Source organism: Ahaetulla prasina, chromosome 1 (genome assembly GCF_028640845.1).
Source record: "Ahaetulla prasina isolate Xishuangbanna chromosome 1, ASM2864084v1, whole genome shotgun sequence".
NCBI classification, from domain to species: domain Eukaryota; kingdom Metazoa; phylum Chordata; class Lepidosauria; order Squamata; family Colubridae; genus Ahaetulla; species Ahaetulla prasina.
The window spans coordinates 166,883,857-166,907,874 of NC_080539.1; the positions used below are offsets into that span (position 1 = coordinate 166,883,857).

The following is a 24,018-nucleotide window of genomic DNA, read 5'->3' on the forward strand; positions in this document are numbered from 1 at the left end:
ATGATTTAGGCTTGTCCTCCTATTGCCGGAGTTGCTCTGCAAGCAAGATTGGTGGTTTCTAAATATGCTAAATAAATAATAAATCTTTTGATGTGAAATTCATATAGTTGTTAACATAAATTTAATGTTGCTGCTTTTTATCAAAGATGCACATGATCTCCGTGATTGTCTCCAGTATTACAAATTTAACAAGGCATCATGAATTATGGATATTATGTGCATACTTTGTTCAGATTATGACTGTATAAACTGTTAAAAGATGATTCAACTTCATTTCTTGCTTAGTCAAACTCTCCCCACTTTCAGATCTTTAATTCAGCACAAACTTGGGTTTGTTAAAATACATGGTTGTACCTATGCTGAAATGGAACCATCTAATATGTGGGACCATTTTTTTTTTGCATTGTGCAGAGACCGCAGGTCGTTTTGATGTCCTTTGGCCAGATCAAAGGTACGAGCTACTTCTCCTGTGTCTCTCTGTGTAATGGGGATGCTTTCTTGCATAGTGACTGAAATGACAATGTGCTTAAGTGACAATGTGAGAGAACTAAGTTGTGCATACATTATCCAAGATCATTCCCATATAGTCTGCAGTCTTTCAGTTTGAATGTTATATGTTTTTCCAGTATTTTCTTTGGATATATATGAGATCGCTGGTTATAACTAAGAGAGATCCTGCTATGTATGGCTAGATGACCAAGACATTCTGGCATAAGACGCACACATACCCTCCATCATTGATGATTTCTTCAAATATTGTTGTTGGACAAAATTATCAAGGAAAATTCTTTTGGAGTCATCAGTTGGTCCTTTTCCAGAATTCTGATTTCTGTAATAATTTGTATCTTTTTGTAAATCTATTTATAGAATTACAAAGCACTATAGCTTCCCCCAAAGCCAGCTTTTAGTTCAGATTCTGGTAGCATCTGCCTTTTCCTCTGGTTTCAGTGCAGTGTATCCCTCCTTTCCTTAGCATAATTATCAAGCCAGCTATAAATACTAATCAACAGTATAACATTTCAGCTGAATGCACATAGCCCATTATATCTGGGGAGAGAGAGGGAGAGGGAGAGGGAGAGGGAGGGGAGAGAGAGAGAGAGAGAGAGAGAGAGAGAGAGAGAGAGAGAGAGAAATGGTGAGGTGAGATGGAAAATGATCTAGTGAAAACAAGACCCTGAAAACCTTTTAAAGAGACAGGTAACGTTTTATAATAATGGAACATTAATTGATATTACATTACTCTGAACTTTCTGAAGAGTTGCAACAAAGCAAAGAGGACTCAGCAAGATGGATAGCATTACTAGGGAAATGAAGAATGCCTTCCAATTCACAGCATAAGGGAAAATGGTCGGGCATCATTCATTGTGAATAAAATAGGTACCAATTGATTTCATCCGCTGTCATCAAATCATAAAAGGATTATAGGGCCTAGAAGAATCAGGTAATCTGTTCACCTCCTGATGCAGGAAATATGCCACACTTTATAATGTATAGGAGGGATAGGTGACCCCCCCCCCAACAGACTGCCCATAGATCCAGGATAATATGAGGCTCCTACAACCTTTACTTTTCAGTCTGGGATTGCCAAATATTGCTCCAGTTGCTTGCCCTTTTGGAAAACAAGTTAAATGCATCCCTCCCCCTGCTTTTTAAAAACCCAGTCATTCCAAAATCTCTGGGGGAAAAAATGGCTTCATTGGCATTTTTAAATTGGCCCATCTTGCATCATTTGTCTGCTTTCTATGGCTCTTCCTTCTCTTCAAAGCAGTGGTGGAATTCAATTTTTTTTACTATTTCTGTGGGCGTGGCTTGGTGGGCATGGTATGGCTTGATGGGCGTAGCAGGGGAAGGATACTGCAAAATCTCCATTCCCTCCCCACTCCTGGGGGAAGGATATTGCAAAACCTCCGTTCCCACCTCACTCTGAGGCCAGCCAGAGGTGATACTTGCCAGTTCTCCGAACTACTTAAAATTTCCACTACCGGTTCTCCAGAACTTGCTGAATAGCACCCCTGCTTTAGAGTTATTCATACAACCTTCAACTGCCCATCCTTATTTCTATCACTAGCTTAGTGGGTAGCCAGAAGATACTAAAGGTGACACTTTCCCAGGTATTTCATTGTAAAGCCAAGCAAGTGACAATCTGCTATGTGCTCCAAGACACTATTGTAAAAAGTGTAGCCCACAGAGCACAAGTTGGTTTTCCCAATGATCTGCTATTTTGGCATGTTCTTACAGGGAACAGATTGTTGCTTTGCCATTATGGATGGTCGTGAGAAGCCACTGAGCTTAATCAGGAATAGTAGGAAGTAGGGGGAAGCCAGGTATGTGTACGTGGCTCGCTCGTTACTCTGCTGAAAACCTGTGGGAGGAGTGTGCAGAGTCTACCCATCTTGCTGTCCGAGTCAAGTAGAAAGAGGGAAAGCATTATTAACCTAGAAAGACAATGAAAGTGACATTGTAAAGCATTGCCATAGTACAGGCCCCCTCTTGGGAAGCAGATGACAGAGCAGGGACCAGGAACAGAACCAGCCGTAACACAAGGACATGTATGTCCAGTTTGACTGAGCCAGGAAGATACTGTATATGACTTGCATACTTAATAGAGACAGGCTGGAAGTGAGATGGTCTGCTATGTTTTTCTCCCTCCCCTCCACATACAGAAAGGCTTTAAGATAAATGAATTACGATGCTAATTGTAAGTCATTTTGTACCCTGATAAAAGGACCGGTAGTTACCCAAACAATGAACGGATGGAAACTTTCCCTCCTTAACAAGAGGCTTGTCCAGTCTCTGCATCCAAAAAATGGGAAGATGGAAGAAAACTTCCAGTATTTTAAGCTATTATTGCAGTGGCTGGCTAATTCAGAACACTGCATATTTTCTTGGGGGAATTTCACTTGTTAATTATTTAACATGACCTCTCCTTTCTCTGGTTTTCTACCATGTTTTCCTGACATTCTTATCTCCTATTTTGGTTTCTCTTAGGCCTCTTACGGGTCAGATTGTGCTGACACCAGTATTTGCATCCCTTCCAGACAGGCTTTCCTATTAATATGTGGAGCTCCAATGCAGCTCCAAGAAAGTGATTAATAGACCTCTCCTACTGGACTAAGTGTCTGTCACCTGTATGAGCTGCTTTCTGCTTGAGATTTAATAGTTGCAAAAATAAGAAAAAGAATACTTGGAAGAGCATATGGTCAGTGATGGCAAACCTTTTCAGCACTCGTACGCAAGTTCATCTGGGCCACAACCTGGAAGAAGAGCTGCCCAGGGTGCATTTGCACGCCCGAAAATGAACTTCTGGTTTCCAGTGCGCACAGACCAGCTAGTCCTCTGGATTTCTGGTGTGCATGCGCGCACGACGATCAGCTGGCCAGCGCGCATGATCATGCAGAAAAATGGAAGACCAGCTCTTCCAGTTTCCGGCACTGCTGCATGCACGAAAGCCAGCTGATTGTTGCATGCGCATGCACGCCAGAAATCCAGAACACCATCATGCATGCCTGTTGTGTCTTGTCCGCTCTCACCGCAGCCAGGGTCTGCTTATCTGCTCCCGAACACGGAGGAATGTATGCCTCCCGGCCCCAGTCCTGGCTCCATGCCCAGACAAGCTGCAGAGGAGGGGGCACCTCCCGGTCCCAGCCCTGGCTCCATGCCCAGGCAAACGGAGCAACTAGACCCCTCCCCCTCCTCCACAGCATGTGAGTCTGAGGAAAGTTTACTTCCAACAGCTGATTGGAGTGACCCTCGCATCAGAAGATTGGATAGGCGGAGGCAACGGAAGGAAGGGAGGGGCAGGCCTTAATGAGTGCTGAATCATGGAGCCACACCCCATGGCCTATATAAAGGATCTGCTTTCTGGCAGTCTCTGAGTCAGGCAAAGTCGAACTTATCTTGCTGAAGTCACTTACTGGTCTCCTGCCTGCTCTGAGGACTTTGCTAGGACTTTGGGCAGAGCTGCAGAGGCAAGCCTGATTCGGATTTTCCTGACCCGGCCGTCAGTGGAGGAGTGGGACACGACAATGCCAGGTGTCATGGCTCCATGTGCCACTTCGGGCATGTGTGCCATAGGTTTGCCATCACGGTGATAGGTAATTCTTTTTTAAACTGAAAGCATCCGCTGGCCCTGGTTTTCATTTATCTTGCCACAAATGCTGTCTATATTAGCAATTGGAATGGCCACAATTTCAGGACCAGTGAAAGATCAATCAGAACATTATTTAGGCTAGAGGAGGACAATGGTGCCCCACAGATTTGCTATTTGATAGAAATAACTAGTAGCACCGCAGTAAGATACAGTGTAGCATCAAGAATAGAAAAGTTTTTCAATAGGGTCCTTTTTAAAAATTATTATTATTATAGAAGCCAGTTTAAAATTTAGTTCATTCTATCAAGCATCTCCGTAACAAATTATTTTAAGGGAGAAACTGTTTTCCAAGTCTAGCGAGGTACACCTCTATGAAAGAACAGTTACCCATCAGCAAGCTAATTTATGATATTACTGTGTTCCCTTTTTCTTTTGTATTTCATACAACGTTTTCGCTTGCCATATTTTTCTCCTCTAGTAAATAGAGCTCTGTTTCAAACACTTTTGTTGGGCAAACTGCATTAGAGTGGATGGTGCAGATATCCATTAGAGTTTATTTATCGTGATACTGTTCAGATCTCACACTTATAAATATATGATGGGCCTTGAGTTTGTAGAAATGTAACTTACATATTTTATTACACTTTTCTGTAAACCTTGAGAAGGATATCATCAAAGCACTGCTCTTAACAGCAATCTAAACTAAGATACATAAAATCTACAGCACCATTATTTTTTAATATGGCAAGGAAGCATGGCATTTCTGGATAGTTTAAAAGGTTTGCTGTCACCATAAACACATACCACAATGAAACATTAACAAGTCGAAGATACTACAACTGAATATGGACCTAGAGTTGAATTCCTCTGAAACACTGTTATGCAAGCAGACTATATTAATGTGAATTTCCCCTCCCTCAAGGCAACTAGATTTGCCTCATTCTCTGCATTCTCCTTTCTTGACAGGCAAGTAATACTGTATTCCCTAGGCTACAAAACAAAAGATTCTTGCTATTTCTCTTTGTGGCTTATGTCTGATTTCATCTTGTTGCTCTAAGGTGCTTAGTGGGACAAACCATGTCTTTTCTCCAGTTGAAAATCCCAATTTGTTAAATTTACTGTTTCAATTAAGTTCTGAGATGCTCAAATCAGAGGAAAGTACTATGGCCCAATACTTCTTACCGTTTACAATAATTCTCCATTACAATTATTTTCCCTTCATTATACCCAACCTGGCTCATAGCTATGGAAGATATATGGTATTGGAAAGAGTGCTTTCTAGAATAATCAATTCATTCGCTAAGGGGAAGGAGATTGACATTTACTTCCATCTCTAAAGACTAGTATATTTCCCTATCATCTATTTCATTCTCACAATTTGCAATACGGGGTGAGAAACTTCCAAATATGTCTACCAAGTTTCACGTTAACTGTTACTTGGAATCTGTTTTGTGAATCTCTTGAATGGATTCTAATGCATTAGGGCAGAGGTGGGGAACTATGGCCCCTTTAGGACTTGTCATAGTCATCAAAGGGCCATAGTTCCCCATCCCTGCCTTAGGGGGTTGTTGGCTGGGGAATTATGGGAGTTGAAGTCCACCCAGCTTCAATTCGCTAAGGTTGAGAAACAGGGAGCAAATAACATTAAATGAGGAAGTCATTAAATTCAGAACTTAAACCAACAAGGTTGTGTTCACAGATTTGTGAATATTCATAGAGTTTTCTTCTGATAAGAAAGAAATGAGAAGTTAGAAGCTCTATTCTTTCCCATTTCAACCTTTCCAATGAAGATTCATGAGAGAAGTTGATAGAGTTGGCTGAAATGGCAAAACTGACTACTATGATTAAAGAAAAGAATGTAAGTACTTTTGTTTCCACATGGAGACTGCTTCTGAATTTTGTGCTTGATGTGGAAAAGAATGTAACTTTGACTTCGGGTTTTACTGATAGATTTTTACAGAAATGACTTGTTTATATTATTATGGAAAAACAAAAAGTGAAAAGTGACTTGAAGTTTTATTTTACTGCAATAGAGTCAGAAGTCAATGCTTCTTTTTCTTTTCTTTTTTCCTACCCTTCGCCTCTTCCCCTTCCTCTTTCCCCTCCTTCCTTAATGTTCCTGTTTACTTTTATATTTTGTATTTTATAATACTTAATAATTTAATAAAAAATGTTTGAAGCCAATGAAGATTCATGAGGGAATGGTTTTGCACTACAGCTAGAGGTAATTAGAGGAGCAGGAAGGAAAAACACCTTTGATTTGGGGAACTTTACAACTGTTACAATGTCCTTCCTGTTGAAGACTACTTCAGCTTCAATTGCAACAATACACGAGCACACAATAGATTTAAGCTTAATGTGAACCGCTCCAATCTTGATTGCAGAAAATATGACTTCAGTAACAGAGTTGTTAATGCCTGGAATGCACTACCAGACTCTGTGGTCTCTTCCCAAAATCCCCAAAGCTTTAACCAAAGACTATCTACTATTGACCTCCTCACCCCATTCCTAAGAGGTCTGTAAGGGGCGTGCATAAGAGCACCAACGTGCCTACCATTCCTGTCCTAATGTTCCCTTTGATTGTATCCAATTCATATAGTTATTTCATACTTATGCTTATATATATATATATACCGTATATACTCGAGTATAAGCCGAGTTTTTCAGCACGTTTTTTGTGCTGAAAAGCGCCCCCTCGGCTTATACTCGAGTCTACCCTTGCAGCTGGGCCGGCAGGACGAGCCCAAATGCTGCCGGCATGCTTTGCCAGCTCGGCCGGCTCGTTTTGGGGCGGCGGCTGGCCTCCGGCGTTTTCTTCCGCCGCTTTTTGATGGCGGCGGTGGTCGGCGGAGGGGGCGGAGGGGGCGTTCGACATTTTCGCCCCCCTCTCACTCGTCCTCCTCTTGCCCGCGGTGGGGGCGGAGGGGGCGTTTGTCACTCTCGCCCTCCTCTTACTCGTCCTCCTCTCGCCCTCACCCTCGCCCTCCCGCCCTCCTCTCCCGCCCTCGCCCTCCCCAACCAAGGACACGGGTTGAATTTGCCATTCAAAAGACAAAGCCAGGGACTGAATCCGAAGCGATCTCGAGAAGGTCTGGGAGAGTTTTCCCCGTCCTCCGGGGGAGAAGGAGAAAAAGAAAGACGCCGAGCGGGAAGGACCAAGGTCCCTTACGGGGGAAACGGGCGGTTCTCTTTGCAGCCCCTTTGCCAGCTGCTGAGACCCGCCGTTCATGAGGAACACAGAACAACCCTGCCGGCACATTCGAGGGGTTTCCCTGCGCCCTTCGGTCCGCTTTTTGATGGCGGCGGCGGCGGTGGTCGGCGGAGGGGGCGTTCGGCATTTTCGCCCCCCTCTCACTCGTCCTCCTCTTGCCCGCGGTGGGGGCGACGCTGCCGAGAAGCCGCTGCTTACAGAGAGCGAAAAAGCCAGGGAGACCTTGGCATAGGTGGGCGGCTGGTGTGGCAGGGCAGAACCTTGACCCGCAAGGATCCCGGGAGGGGGGACGAAGAGAGGCAGAGAAGGAGGGAGGGAGGGAGGAAGGAAGGAAAGAAAAGAAAAGGGGAGTGAAAATAAGAGCAGTCCGAGCTCTGAACTGGGGAACGAGAAGGAAAGAAAGAGGAGAGAGAGAGACAGAGAGGAGAGAGAAAAGCGAAGAAGGAAGAGAACAGTGCAATGAGTAAGGACTGCCACTGGGGTCAGGGAGCAGAGCACCAGGAAACAGGGCGCCAACGCGCATACTACACACACACAAAACACAGAGCCAGCTCCTCCCTGCCGCTGTTGAATCTTACTTCACCGCACCCCCTCCATCCCGGCCACACTCACAGCCAAAAAAAAAGGCAGAGCAGCATCCCTCGCCGAACGGCGGCGAATCTTTTGCCTTTCCTGAAAGATTAAAGATTAAATAGGAGAGGAGACCCAAGGCGTGCAAATCATCAGAATGCCTCGACGTTTCGCACTCATTATGTCGTCATCTTAATTAATCAGACCGTGGTGGGGTTCCCTACACCTTCCTCTCCCTTTAAGAAATAGAACACTTGGCTCTATCTTTATTTTTTACATTGACCAGTAGCTGCCTCATTTCCCACCCTAGGCTTATACTCGAGTCAATAGTTTTTCCCAGTTTTTTGTGAGATTATATATCGTATAGTTATTTCTTGCTTATGCTTATATATACTGTTGTGACAAATAAATAAATAAAAAATAAATAAATAAAAACTTGTACCCTGAAACCAAGAATTGGGCAGAATACAGCTCTCTGGGTTTGCATTTCAGAATTCAGTGTATCACAAAACACAACTTGTAACAAAATTGAAACTGGGCACTCAAAGGAGGCTATTTTCATACAGCATTAAGTCAGGCTGCCAGCAACTTGCAAAAGTCTCAAAAGGGAGTGTGAATCTATATCAGGAGTTTCCAAACCGTGGCAACTTTTAAGACTTGTGGACTTCAACTCCCAGCACGGCTGGCTGGGGAATTCTGGGAGGTGGTCCAAAAGTCTTAAAGTTGCCAAGTGTGGACACCCCTGATCTAAATTACTATGAGTTCAGAATGTAAAGCATGCAATGTCCGATCCTACGAAAAACAACAAATGCAAGTCAATGATAAGAAACTCCCCACCTCCAATTTTAATTATTTAAAACTGTTGCTGGAAATTGGATCTGTGTGGCTACTGCACAGAGGACAAACACTTGGCCACAGTTCTTTGTCAAAACTCGCATCAGCATAAAGCCCCTCTGCTTTGTCCTATGGCCAAATAAAAACAAGATTACCCATGTTATCCATGTCTTTGTTTCTCAATTGGCCATATTTAGGGCCATTATTTTCTAATGTCTAACATATATTAGTTATTCCATAGCTAACAGCTCTCACAGCAGTGTACAATAAAAGTGCAAATAAAATCTGTCAAATCAAAGCAACGTAAACAAACAATGAAACAATCAATTAAATGCAGCAAAGCCTGAGACTAGCACAGGAAAAACTAGAGCTGCAACAGAGAGCAAACCAATTAAAATATAACATAGCAGTGCAAATGCCAGGCAACTAAAAAGGCCTGAAAATAAACCTCCCCTGCCTATAACACATCCATAATCAGTGGGCTCTCTGTATTACAAACTTGACCAGTAAAAAACAACAACATTCCTTTTAGACAATTCTCAGACTGGCTACAAACTACCAAATTATAGAAGCAAATGAACAGATCTAGCATACAACGTATTTCTCATTATCAGAAATATATGCATCCACTGCATCCAAGAATTAACAGAAATCTGGCTTGGTTCTTCTTGCAGCATGGACTACAAATAGGCTGCTCCCTGCTTCTAGTCCATACTGTCAGCTCTGCTCAGTGCTTGTTGATGCACAATAGTGCTTAAGGTTTTTGACTGCATGAAATGACTTGCTGGATAAACAAAGCAACAGCTCACTTGCTCCCTCCCAACCTCCCTGATTCTTCCAGGAGGGGTGCAAGAAGATCTAATTGCTTTAGCCCTAAGTATTTATGTATGCAAAATTAAATGTAATTTATTGCCAAAGAAGAAAAGCAACATTTTGGAACAGCACTTGATGTCTAAGTCAAAATCAGGGCTGAATTAAAATTACTATACTGATCTGCTAATGTTACTGTAAAAGCAATGTTAGTCTAACATAACCTAAAATCAGAAAGAAAAATTGGACAGGTTTACAGATTCTGACTTTCAACTGCTAAGCTTAAATGTCAGTGTTTTTTGTGGAACATGAAACCATGCCACTTTGCAGATTGTAATACTTCTCAAGCACAAATTAGTGGAATTAAAGGAACATTTCTTAAAATCCAAAGTGATGCCCAAGATATAAAATAAGATATAAAAAGGCCACTTTCTTAAAATGCAAAGAGATGCTACATGCAAATTCATCAACTCTACAGACTCCAATAATATCTATTAGTAGAAAACATTCCATATGAGGGAATGTTTTCATAAGAATTGGCTACTTAAGGCTAATTTCTCAGGTGAAAAGAAAAATAACCCTTTCAAAGTCAAAGGATATGTGTGATCTCCTCAAAATAACGGAAAAAAAACCCAGCATGAATTACTGGAGGGCAATTCATCTTTTATACAAGAACAGGTGGAAAAGTGGAGGTTCTACTTATGTGGAGTAAGATAGGTTGCCTGTGATAGTAATTTAATTAAATGAAAGGAAGTTGCACTGCTTCCCACACAATGTATAGCTTATTACTGTATCATTCCATAAATTGTTTCTATTGTTTTCCAAACTGTGCTTTGCTACTGATGTGAAGAGGCTCTACAAAACACTCTACAAGAATAGTGTTAATCCAGCTTTTGAGTTTAAACAATTGATGCCAGCCCCTAAAATTGTTCTTTTGCCATCACACTTTCATGCCATTTGGGCATTTCATCAATAATTAATACCACGGCTCTTGAATTACGAGAAATGAGTTGTTCTACTTGTTTTCAGTTAACCTCCCCTAAGGTAGAGCTTAACATAGAAAAGTACATATTCTGGCACACAAATGAAGTATTTTAGTGAGCTAAAAGAGTGTTACATGCTTATTGGGTAGCTGTTTACAGTAGAAAATAATTTACAGCCAGTTCATACAATGTTTTACCATTTAAAACACATACGACATTTTTCTGAGAATGAAATATCTGAGATTCATGCGTGTGAAACATCATTTTATTAATATTCTACTAAAGAAATGTATTCCCATTTGTAAGTTTTATAAAGTACCAATTTCAGCACATTTACTTTTATTTAGGCCAAGAAATTTTTTCTGTTAGTATTTTTCTTATTGACAATGTGTTTAAGATGAACATTTTTTTTTAAAAAAAAGAGGGTACACATAGTCAGCTAGTTGCAAAATTATCCTTCCAGTCATTCCGAAGGCTTGAATAAAAGTATGAGAGAAATGGATGATATCATCACTGCCCTTCAAAGAAATTTTGGGAAACTGCATTAATTGGATTTTGGAAATGAAAATCTCAACAGCTACAGTTTCAAAGGAGAGAAATACATATATTATTTTGTTCTTTGGTTAATTTATGTTTCTGCACCATGTAACTATGAAAAAGAGTTAGAAATCTGGATAAGGAAATGCAACATGGTTCTTTATGTCACATTAGAGTTTAGATTGTTTCCAGTGTTACGAATCCTTACATTTATGCCCAAGATACAAAAAGGCAGTTTTTAAAAAATATTTTTTATGAAAATCAAAATCTATCCAGCAATATAGAATGATGCCCAACTTCAAGGTTTGTTCATTATTATTTAAACATATTTCCAGCTCTGCATCAGCTCATCATTTCTGTACTGCTTGATTCTGATACACCCTCACAACGCAAGGTGTCAGCCATATCTTTGCGGAAGATGGACATATTCTGGGTGAACCTGTAATCAAAGAGTATTATTATTATTATTTATTATTTATTCAATTTTTATACCACCCTTCTCCCGAAGGACTCAGGGCGGTGTACAGCCAAGTAAAACAATGTAATATACAATTAAAATACGAATTAAAAAACTTATTACATAATTGGCCTAAAACTTTGGAACATAAACTAAAACCCACTAAAAATTACTAGTAAAAAATTTAAAACCAATAAAATTTAAAACCAATAAAAATTTAAGCCAGCCCCGCGCGAATAAATAAGTATGTTTTTAATTCGTGGCGGAAGGTCCGAAGGTCAGGTATTTGGCGTAAGCCCGGGGGAAGCTCGTTCCAGAGGGTAGAAGCCCCCACAGAGAAGGATCTAGCCCTGGGGGCCGCCAGCCGACATTGCTTGGCGGACGGCACCCTGAGAAGTCCCTCTCTGTGTGAGCGTACGGGTCAGTGGGAGGCATGAGGTAACAGCAGGCGGTCCCGTAAGTACCCAGGCCCTAAGCCATGGAGCGCTTTAAAGGTAGTAACAAACACCTTAAAGTGCACCCGGAAGACCACAGGCAGCCAGTGCAGTCTGCGCAGGAGTGGTGTTACGTGGGAGCTACGTGAAGCTCCCTCTATCACCCGCGCAGCTGCATTCTGAACTAACTGAAGCCTCCGGGTGCACCTCAAGGGGAGCCCCATGTAGAGAGCATTACAATAATCCAAGCGGGAGGTAACGAGCGCATGGGTGACTGTGCACAAGGCATCCCGATCAAGGAAGGGGCGCAACTGACGAACCAGGCGAACCTCGTGAAAGGCCCTCCTGGAGACGGCCGTCAAATGATCTTCAAACGACAGCCGTCCATCCAGGAGGACACTCAAGTTGCGCACCCTATCCTTTGGGGCCAATAACTCGCCTCCAACAGTCAGCCGCTGCTGCAGCTGACTGAATCGGGGTGCCGGCATCCACAGCCACTCCGTCTTGGAGGATTAACCTTGAGCCTGTTCCTCCCCATCCAGACCCGTACGGCTTCCAAACACCGGGACAGCACTTCAACAGCTTCGTTGGGTTGGCCTGGGGTGGAAAAGTACAGCTGAGTGTCGTCAGCGTACAGCTGGTATCTCACCCCAAAGCCACTGATGATCTCACCCAGCGGCTTCATATAGATGTTGAACAGAAGGGGCGAGAGAATCGACCCCTGTGGCACCCCACATGTGAGGCACCTCGCGGCCGACCTCTGCCCCCCTGTCAACACCGTCTGCGACCGGTTGGAGAGATAGGAGGAGAACCACCGATAAACGGTGCCTCCCACTCCCAATCCCCCCAGCCGGCGCAGCAAGATACCATGGTCGATGGTATCAAAAGCCGCTGAGAGGTCTAATAGGACCAGGGCAGAGGAATAACCCCTGTCCCTGGCCCTCCAGAGATCATCCACCAACGCAACCAAAGCTGTCTCCGTGCTGTATCCAGGTCGGAAGCCGGACTGGAACGGGTCTAGATAGACATCTTCATCCAGGTATTGGGGTAGCTGCCGCGCCACAGCACTCTCTACAACCTTCGCAACGAAGCAAAGGTTGGAGACTGGACGATAATTACCCAAAATAGCTGGGTCTAGGGAGGGCTTCTTGAGGAGGGGTCTCACCACCGCCTCTTTCAAGGTGGCAGGGAAAACCCCTTCCAACAAAGAAGCGTTGATGATCCCCTGGAGCCAGCCTCGTGTCACCTCCTGAGTGGCCAGCACCAGCCAGGAAGGACACGGGTCCAGTAAACATGTGGTGGCGTGGAGCCTCCCCAACAACCTGTCCACGTCCTCGGGAGTCACAAGATCAAACTCATCCCAAACAGACTCAACAAGACGTGCCTCCTCCCTCTCGCTTGGATCATCCCAGTTTCGGTCCAGACCATCCTGGAGCTGAGCGATTTTATCGTATAGATAACCACTAAACTCCTCTGCACGTCCCTGCAAAGGGTCATCCCGCACCTCCTGATGAAGGAGAGAGCGGGTCACCCGAAACAGGGCGGCCGGGCAGTTATCTGCTGATGCAATGAGGGTGGAAGCTAGGAACGCCTCGCCTCCCTCATTGCCACTAGGTAGGTCCTAGAATAGGACCTAACTAGTGTCCGATCAGCTTCGGAATGACTGGACCTCCAAGTACTCTCTAGGCGTCTTCTCCGGCGTTTCATCTTCCTCAGCCCCTCGGAGAACCAAGGGGCCGGACGAGATCTGCGCCGGGTCAGAGGCCGCAAAGGCACAACACGGTCCAAAGCCCCAGCCGCGGCCTGTTCCCAGGCCGCAACTAGTTCTTCAGCCGTGCCGTGGGCCAGATCCTCAGGAAATGGCCCAAACTCCGTCAGGAACCTCTCAGGGTCCATCAGGCACTTGGGACGGAACCAACGTATTGGCTCCGTCTCCCTGCGGTGGTGGGTGGCGGTTCGGAAGTCCAGGCGAAGGAGGAAATGATCTGACCATGACACCGGTTCTGTCACTAAATCATCTAATTCCAGATCATTTAACCACTGTCCAGAGATATAAAGTAGGTCCAGCGTGCCTCCCCCCATGTGCGTAGGGCCATCATTTACTTGAATCAGGTCCAAGGCCGTCATGGAAGCCTGGAACTCCCGAGCTGCAGTCGATGACAAGCCGGTCGATGGCAAGTTGAAATCCCCCATGACTATAAGTCTGGGGGTCTCAACTGCCACCCCGGCAAGTACCTCCAGCAACTCAGGTAGGGCTGTAGTCACGCAGCAAGGAGCCAGGTACATGATCAACAAGCTCAGCTGATTCCTATGACCCCACCTCACAAAGAGGGATTCACAACCGGCAATCTGAGGAACAGTGGCCTCCCTAGGCTCTAGATCTTCCCTAATAACAACCGCCACCCCGCCACCCCTACCTTGGGCCCTCTGTTGATGGAATGCTCGGAAACCTGGAGGGCACAACTCGACCAGGGGGACCCCCCCTCTGGGCCCAACCAGGTCTCCGTAAAGCCCATAAGGTCCGCGGACTCCCCCTGAATAAGATCACAAATCAGGGGAGCTTTATTAACCACGGACCGAGCACTACATAACATCAATCGAAAACCCAGGCTCTGAGGATCATGGCCGCCCGAGGAACGGGTAGGGACTGGGGGGCCGGAGCACATGATCGCTTTCAAACAGCGAGCACGTGCTCCCAACACTCGATACGGCCCCCCCTCCGCCATATCTGCCTCTCCCACTTACCGTACAGATTGAACGACCCTCTAAACCTGAAACGAACCCCTCCCCCTCTGCCTTCAGACCAGATGTTGTAATGCCGCGACCAAGCCCGGGGACTGGCTCCCTCCCCGACGGGTTTTCTCCCCCACCTGTCACATCCCTCCCCCCCCTTAAAAAACCCTTATTTAAAAATCTAAGAGTAACATGTAAAATAGCTTTCCTGTTAAATAGTTTAGAATAATATAATCTGTTCCCTCAAACAAAAAATGTCAGAATTCCAAAAACAAAGATACAGATGTCTTTTTTGGCATCTATTATAAAATGATAAGAAATTACCAGTTACTGATACTGGCACAACATCTTTTCACACCAGCCATAGTTGTCTCATTGTTTCCGGAACACCCTTAGCATCATGGTCTGAGTTATATTTTTTGTTTCAATAGGGTTTTATTTTTTTAAAAAAATAATACTAATATATATGTTATTTATATTTTTATTCTATTTCCCAGGACAAGGTCTCAGAATATCTCACAAAATAAAAGCACAGCATAAAACAGAATTTTCTGGTGATACAATAAGGTTGAAACATTTTCTTTCTGTTCCTCAGACTGAGAGAACTGAAAAGGGTTATGAGAGAATGTGCTTTCTTGGGTATATGCTTATCTTTCTTGACACCTAGATTCAAATTAAACTGATTCAATTGAATCCATATGATTGCTCCTTATGTATTTAATACATTTTCTCTCCATAACTAAAAACTAGACTTTGGTGTCATCAACCCTCTATTACAGGAGTCTCCAACCTTAGTAACTTTAAGGTTTGTGGACTTCGGCTGAGGAGCTCTGGGAGTTGAAGTCCACAAGCCTTAAAGTTACTAAGGTTGGAGACCCCTGCTCTATTACACCGTTGGAAACAAATTTTCAGCTATTTAATGTTAGTGCCGCTTCCCAGGCTATCATTGTATCACTTCTATGGCAGGTGCGGATACCTAGATGGCCTCCAGATGTTTTGAGCTACCACTTTCATATGTTTGAGGTACTATAGTCAATGGCCAGAGATTATTCAGATGTTCTTCTGGAAGGCTCTGGATTGGGGGAACTTAACTTCGAAAGAGAATGAAATATTTTAGCAAAGTAACATTGCTTGTCAAAAAAAGGAGTTACTTCCGGATGATCACTCATCTTATAAGTGACTTCTTACATTACCTGCTGTGTGCCAATGCGGTTCACCTTTTCGATGTTATCACTTGCATTAAAATATTATGAGAACAATAAAAATAGGTCATATAACTTCTGGGAAGCTGCTTTACAGAAAAGTGTTAAGGACTCAGAATAATAATAATAAATATGTAATATGAAAGAATGAGAAATCACATGGGGTTTACTTTTTAAAAATGTAATATTTTCCCCATATGCATGTCCTGTAGAATAAAAGGAGATGTCCATATTCTGAATCAAGTCTCTAGGTAAAGTGACTGGACCAATGAAATGAGATACTGATAAGAGATCTTACAGGTGGATGAATACCGGAATTAGGAAATTGGATTTCCTTATTTTAAATAGTTAAATAGACTTATCTTAAATAGTTGCATGCCTTTAGAAAGGATGGCACGCGTAGCCATATCAGTGGGCACGCTGTTTCCTGCCTCCGGAAGGCCTTGGGGGGTGGTGGGGAAGGCTCGTTTTTCTCTCACCTAGCTCCAGAGCCTCTCTAGGAGTCGGGGGGAGGGGCGAAAACGGACTTCCCCACCTCCCCCCTGGAGCTCCTCCAGAGGCCAAAAATGGCCCGTTTGCCAACTTCCGGACTAGAAGTTGGCAAATGGGTTTTTTTGGCCTCCGGAGGGGTGGAGAAAGCCGTTTCCCCCCCCAACTCCTGGAAAGGCTCTGGAGCCACGTGAGAGAGAAAAACAGGCCTACCAGACCATTGCGTGCCAGGAGTGGGGGGAATGGTGTTGCACGCGCATGAGTGGGGCACACAGAATTATGGGTGTGGCCACACACGCTCCCCCCCCCCGGCACATGATGGCAAAAAGGTTAACCATCACTGATATAAAGTTTCGGGGATGGTACTGGAGGTTCTAAGACAAGTTGCTGTGGCCAACTTGCCGCAGGATAATTTGACACAGGACAATTCAACGTTGTATTAATCGTTTCAGTTTTATTAATGGTGACCATATTTTTGTTGAAATTATTGTAACTCTTGTTATTTCTGGATTGATTTTCTTTATTTTGTTATTATTGGCCATGGTTCTGTTGAAATTAATTTAACTTTTGTATTTGTTGAATTGTCCTGTGGCAAGTTGTCCCATGGTGAGTTGTCCTGCAGAAAGTTGGCCATGTTGAGTTGGCTGTGGCGAGTTGTCCCATTCTGGCTCCTGGAGTCATTATAGAAGATCCTAGTGACCTTAAGGCAGAAATACCTACTTCCAGATTTGGCTAATATATCCTTCCCTGAATACGGACTGTTTATCTACCTCACGGATGTTCTTGCAATCTCATGCTATATTAAATCTATATGGTTCAGAAGATGAAGCTGGTCTAGGTAGCTGATTATGCCCATATACATCAATGACTGTCAACAATTTGCCTAGCCAGGCCATGGCTTTGTTTTTTTTAATAAATAAGGCTTCAGAGAACACCTGTCTGATTTCTTTCGCTATCAAAGACCTGGTTCAATCACCAAGTTCTTCAGAAGAGGCTTTGCTACATTTTGTCAGAATCACTTGAAGTCAGATCTTCTTGCTGGTAATGCCAGTCCTCTGGAACAGGGATCTCCAACCTTGGCAACTTTAAGCCTGGAGGACTTCAACTCCCAGAAAGCCCCAGCCAGTTTTGCTTAAAGTTGCCAAGGTTGGAGACCCCTGCTCTGGAATACATCTCTGCCCCCACATCTCTCCCCTCCAAAATGTTGAGGAGCCTATACTCTTTTAAGCACAGGTAGTCCTTGACTTGTGACTGCTTGAAGTTATGACAGACCTTTCAAAAGCTACTTATGGCCCAATTTTACAATTACAATGGCTGCAGCCCCTCTTGGTCACGTGACTGCTGACCTATATGGCTATTTGCAGCATCCTGACCATGATTTTTGAGGGTTTTTGCCAGGTTTGGGGTTTACTTTTGGCTTCCGGCAACACCTGTCTACTAGGTTAATGGATTTGCTTAACGACTGCCACAAAAAATGCTGAAAAACACAGTCCAGTCATATGATGACTAACAACTGCAATAACTTATAACTATAACTCAGGGCTTAATTACAGTTGTAAGTTGAGAAGCACCTGTAGGTGTTGAAGACATTTCCCCTTGCCATTCATGAATTCATTTATATTGTTTTACAAGTATTTTAGGAACAATAAAGATGTTTTAAATAGGCTTAAAGACCCCATTCTAGAAACAGCAATACAGAAGTATATATCCTCTTGAGCAGGGGTGTCAAACTCGATTTTATTGAGGGCTGCATGTTTAACCTCAGGGAGGCGAGTGGGCGTGGCTGGGGTGGCTGTGGCCAGCTCAACGTCCTGTAGCCCTGGGAGGGCCGCGCGCAGCTCTCCTGAACTCCGTTTTAGCTGCCAGAGGCATTGTGGGCCAGTATGCTGTTTCCAGGGTGGCACTGCAGGCCAGACCTAAACACCCCACAGCCTGAATTCGGCCCACGGGCCTTGAGTTTGACACCCCTGCTCTTGAGGAAATATTTCTCAGTTGTCCATGAAGCTCCCTGGAATGACTTTAGGCATCCCTTTCTCAGGCTAATCGACATCACAGCATTTCTTCTGTGGAAGGAAGTAGGTGAAATCCCACTCCCCCAAATCGCAAGACAGTGCCTTAAGCTTTCCAAGAAAATGCAGAATATAAATGCAATAAGTAATAAAACATACCTGAATTTATAGCTTTTAACGTATGTTATATAACCTCCCCCCCCAAAATGAAAGTTAATGCATGTTAAATTTTATCATTTTACCTTTAGATATTTGTTTGGCTCACCTGTCTCTGTTTTTTACCAGCAGGTTTTGCTCGACTCCTTCCATTAGGTTTCTAAAGCACTGATGAAGGAACTCTTGCTTTTCAGAAGGCTGGCTGTTTATCAAACTTGCCCTTAATTCACTGAAGTACTGACAAGACAATGGGCAGAATAATACAATAAAAATGACTGAATTTAGCGGATCAGTGATTGTCAAACCCTGACTACAAAGCAGTTCAGTTTGAGGAGAATGATTGCCTAATTTCCACTGCCTTTCAAGACGATACTGTTCTATGGCGGGAAAGATGATGATTTAATCCAACTTACAGCACTGGGACATTCACATAGATATTTTTCACCTATTAAGCCACATTAAAACAACAGCTTGAGAAAATATGTAGGTCCCTTGTATCTCAGTGCCAACAGGGCAAAAAGGACAAGATTAATGGAGCACAGTCCAGAAAGTGCTAGTTGCATTTAAGTCATACAAAAATCGAAATACACCAAGTCAGAGGCAGAATTTTAAAAGATGGTTTATGTAACGCATTAAATAATAGGAATAGCAGGAGAATAGCAGGAGCATTCTTTTTATTTGGTATGTATTTCTATCTAAGCAGATATAAGATCTACTTATTCCTCATACAACCTTCCTCTGCAGTAGCTTGAGTTAAGGGGGAATGGCCCGAAGGCAGATTCAGCACCCAAATTTCCTCTGTATCAGCCCAATAATAAAACCAGGAGTGCCCAACTCCAGGGCCTGTGGCCTGGTACCAGGCTGCAGCTTGTTGGAAACCGGACCGCGCAAGTATAAAGCTCCATTTGTGCAAGTGAAACCATCCCCTTCTCCCCCGCCTCAGATCTGCAGAACTGGAACGGTTCAGTACCACTTCTCTATAGCACACAGGCTACATAGGAACTTTTAGCACTTCTCTAATTTCATTTTATCCCCTTTTAGTGACTTCTTGTAATTGTACTTAGTTTAAAAAAAAAGAGCAAAGATTTACTAATCTGAATCCAGAAATAATATCCTAGAATATTTCTAGATTAGAAATTTTTAAAATTAGCACATGGGCTGGAATAGCAATAATAACAATTCCAAAAACCAAGCACATCATCAACATGTTGTGCTCCAGTTGAACATAAATTTCCATAAACTAAAGTCAGCAATGTAAATGGAAAAGTTCATTATATAATCTATTGCAGAGTTCCCCCCTGTCACTGCACATTTTCCAGAAGGAAATCAAGCAATGTACTTCCACGAAAATGCCACTGGCTTGAGAAAGACGTATTTCCAAATAGCATCTAATTTTGCAACAAAACTGAAATAAACTGGCTCCAATTACCATATGGCTGGGTTTTTAAGGAAACATAGCAGTGACTGTTACAAGCATGTAGCATATTTGTTGCTGGTTGTCACGCATATCTTCAATAAATGGATTTCTTAAAATCTTCCATCCCCGCACTGCATTCTTAAACCAGGCAAACTCAGAATCTGCTTAGGATTTGTAGATAAATAATGCCATACAGATACATTTTACAATGAACCTGCTCCATGATCATTAGAATGCAATATTGTTCCAGAAGAAGGAAAATTGTGCTAGTCTCATATTTCTTAGTATTCATGATTGCACGGCTATATTTCTTTGTGAAATATTTAATTCCTTCTTACACTAAAGCTGCTAAAATCAAAACCACATAATTAATATAGAGCCAGGCTAATATTTAATACTATAAATCAGAGACATTGGCTAAACAAAACTGTTGCCAAGAACAAGATTGGGAATGCATAAGACTACTTATTTCCACCTTTTATAATGATGCAGTGACTCAGGGCAGATAGAAAATGATTAGTTTTCCTCCCAAAGTAGGAAATATTGCTTCCATCTGTAAAGGATAATATTGTGATGTCATAAACTTTTTCTAAACACTGAATTTGCCCTTATTCCCTCTCAATCATTTTAAAAGAACTGCTTCTCGTATGGAGCTTGGATTTAAATCACAATAATACACCAAGAAGATGAATGACAGTGCTATTGGATATGGTTAAAATTGGATCCTTCAGCACAGGTGAATGATGAGACGGCGCTTCTATACTTGATATATTTTCTTCTTCTATTAGTTTCCTACCAGAGCTGGGATTTCAGTTTGAATTTTAATGTATGCGGCTGCTGCTAATCTTAGTGTCTTATATTTTCCCAGCACCATCTTATTGTATAGACAATTCATTCTCCAAAGCAGTAATGCACTGCCACTTGTGACTGCCCAGGAGATAAATAGATTTGGAATAAAGTCAGAACTTGCATTGAAGTATGGAGAACACTCCAGGTCAATATCATCAGAAACAATCCCTTAGCATCCGCTGCAAGCTTGTACATGTACAGAATAGCTGATATTTTATTGTATTGTACTGAAAGAAACAGGTCTCTTTTTGGTATCCAACTTTTACAAGTGCATCCCTTGTAAAACCCAATGATATGAAAAATACTGGAGCCATCAAGACTGAGTATCAAAGGCTAAAAAACCCCAAAGATTTTAATGGTAACTTGGAAACTTCAGAATTTTTGTTGTGAACTGTTTATTTTTTTTAAAGGCTCAGGTGCGGGGAGTTGATTGAATAAAGGAGAGCATGCTAAAAAAATTTGAAAAACACTCATTACATAGGAGAGTCTGAATTATTCCCAGGACAGTAACAAAATGAACTGAACCAAAGGTTTGGGATAAATACATATCAACATCAAAATATTAAAACAGGTTTAAGTTGACTTTGTATATAATATACAAATGCATGAATATTGCTTGACATAGTGTAAGCCGCCCTGAGTCTTCGGAGAAGGGCGGGATATAAATGCAAATAATAATAAATAATAATAATAATATGCATACACTGAGTATACAGTGAGCCTGCTTGCTCCATAAAAATAAAGAAAAGGACACTTATTTGCAAAGCAGAAGAGTAAATGAAGAGACTGCTCTGAGTATGTGAGATCATCTCCAATATTATGGAACTACTCAACAATCAATATGAAATATTTAAGAGAAAATATTGTGCAATACTGATCAACTATGGCACCGTCACATTAGATCACAATTCCATAACATAATACTATATAATAGTATGGGCTGATAGCCAGGTTGCTACTTTACAGGATGGTATCAAATTACAAATGATAATTTCTTAAGAAAAAATATGCTTTCAATCCTGAAGATCAAACTTTCCCGCCAGGTCATAATAAATTCAAATTGCTGCTAACCAATCATGTATAGTTCCTCTTTTAATTCTTGCTTATCACGAGTAATTGATTTGTATTATTGGATTTTCCTTCCATCACTGTGGAAGAACAAGACTGTTCTGAGATGCAACATACAACATCTCGGCTCTAGGAGTTCTCAAAGGAATTGTTGATCACCTTCTTCTGTTCTACATAATAACAGGCACCAGGCTGAAGCCCTCTGAGTTAGAACCTACTTTGACCTTCACTCTGATTTAGGATTGAAACTTTCCAATGGATGATCTTTTACTGAAGATGAATGAGGATGTGCAACCTCCCAGCAGTTCTTAATATAATGGAAATTTTGGTGAGCTATCACAACAATAAAATAATGGAAATAACAGCTATAAAATGCAGACAATGTCTTGTGATGTTCTGTATATATGGAAATGAATGCTCATAAACCAAGAGTCATGATGCTCATCTTAGACAAATCATGTATGTTTATCTCATGTTCAAGGAAAGCAATGGATTTAACAGCTTTTGCAATCAGAACAGAACATCATGAGTCCAAGTTTATACTTTTTGAGCATTTCCATTCGGATTCCCTTAAAAGGGATACAGAATTCAGGTTTGTTTGTTTTTTTAGCAGAATCCAGTGCTAAGTCTACAAGCAGACTTGTGCCATTAGTAGCTATGGGATACTTACTTTTCCATTGAGGAGTATGAGACCCAAGAGTGGTCTTGATACAGACCACTGATTTCTACAATCCTCAAAAATTATAGTGTTCATAAGGATGGACATCATCTGAAAGAAAGAAAGAATTTTCTTAAGAAAAAAGTATGTGTTGAAATATTTAATATGCTCATTATACATCTTTGACCACAATGCTGGAATTTTTATTTAATATGAGGCTTAAAAAACAGACAGCAAAGCTCTTTTGGAATATACAAAGTATTAAAGAGAGAATTCATAGACGAGGAAGTGTAAAAAAAATGATTATTCCTAAACGAGTCAGTAATCACTTTCTGTTACCCTTCAGATAAATATTTGCAGAGCCTATTAAGAGATACTGGATCAGTTCTGGGCAGGATGCAGTTAAAGATTTTGAAGGTACTTTTATCATTATCCATAATTTGCTTTGAAATTTTGAACACCTGCCTCCAAAACAGTACAAAATACACAAGCAAAGACGGCAGAACACTCACATTGACAGCACAGTACCCTTAGCACAAACAGTAGATAATGCTTAATCAGGTTTAGAGTATTACACTTATAAAATCTGTCCATTATGCTGTAACATACTACTGTTATAAATAAAGCATCCAACCCAATATCAAACACAAAGAAAATGGGGAAAAACCTTAAATTATTTTTCCAAGGCCAAGAAGTAACAGTGAACTGAGTCTCTAGAGAATTAACCACACACTGCAAGCCAGACTGTAATAACTGCCCAAGAATAAGTCAAACAACATGTTTCACTAAATGAAAAGAGAGATTCGGAGCCCTGCAAATCACTCAGAACAAGGAAATTATCAAAGATTACTTGAAACTTCAGCACAAAAAGTACACTGTAGAATAAAAGCAAGGCTTCACTTTATTGCTGCCCGTACATGTAGAGAGCAAGCCATTGTCCAAGCCCATAGCTTTTGTAAAAAAAAGCGACATAATGGATCGTGTATGAAATATGCTAAAATGCCTTTTCTCTATATACATACCCCAATATTAAAATAATTTTAATAATTTGCCTATGGGAAAATAAAGACATTTGTACATTATTTTGATATTAAATCTACTGCAAAAGCTCAGATTAAAAAAAAGAATATACTTCTTGTTGCTTTTATATTGCATATGAATGCTCTGGCATTCCATCTATTAATTCATCCAGTGTGGTGATTTACCTGAAAAAATAACAACCTTGGGAACATCTCTGACTAATTCCTACCACAATATCTTTAAATAGGGTATTTTCCCCGAGCAATGATTTGTTTAAATCAGCTCCTTATTTGCGGACGTAGACTCAATGGTCTCAGATTCTGGCTACATATAGGATATCTTTAGCTTGTTGGACTTCAACAACATGCTTAAGACATTGTGGCAAAAGGCCTCTTAGAATGTAGATTCTAGGGAAAGTAATTCCATTTTAGCTGTGGTGGGAAATCTGAAAATGGAGAAGAAGCTGTTGGGAGGTAGGTGGTGGGAGAGAG

The 24,018-nt window shown here is 42.0% G+C and overlaps 1 protein-coding gene across 3 annotated transcripts in view; it reads right to left on the reverse strand.

The window, feature by feature from the left end:
* Positions 1–10,627: 10,627 nt before the first annotated feature.
* The window catches only part of RANBP17 (RAN binding protein 17), a 225,166-nt gene continuing 211,775 nt past the window's right edge, over positions 10,628–24,018 (reverse strand). For all 3 annotated transcript variants that reach the window (XM_058180874.1, XM_058180853.1, XM_058180863.1), the window contains exons 26-28: positions 22,520–22,618; positions 18,625–18,752; positions 10,628–11,474 (exon numbers count right to left, since the gene is read on the reverse strand). In XM_058180874.1, coding sequence (XP_058036857.1) covers positions 11,378–11,474; positions 18,625–18,752; positions 22,520–22,618 — 324 coding nt within the window. In that variant the 3' untranslated portion in view covers positions 10,628–11,377. The remainder of the gene's footprint in view (positions 11,475–18,624; positions 18,753–22,519; positions 22,619–24,018) is intronic.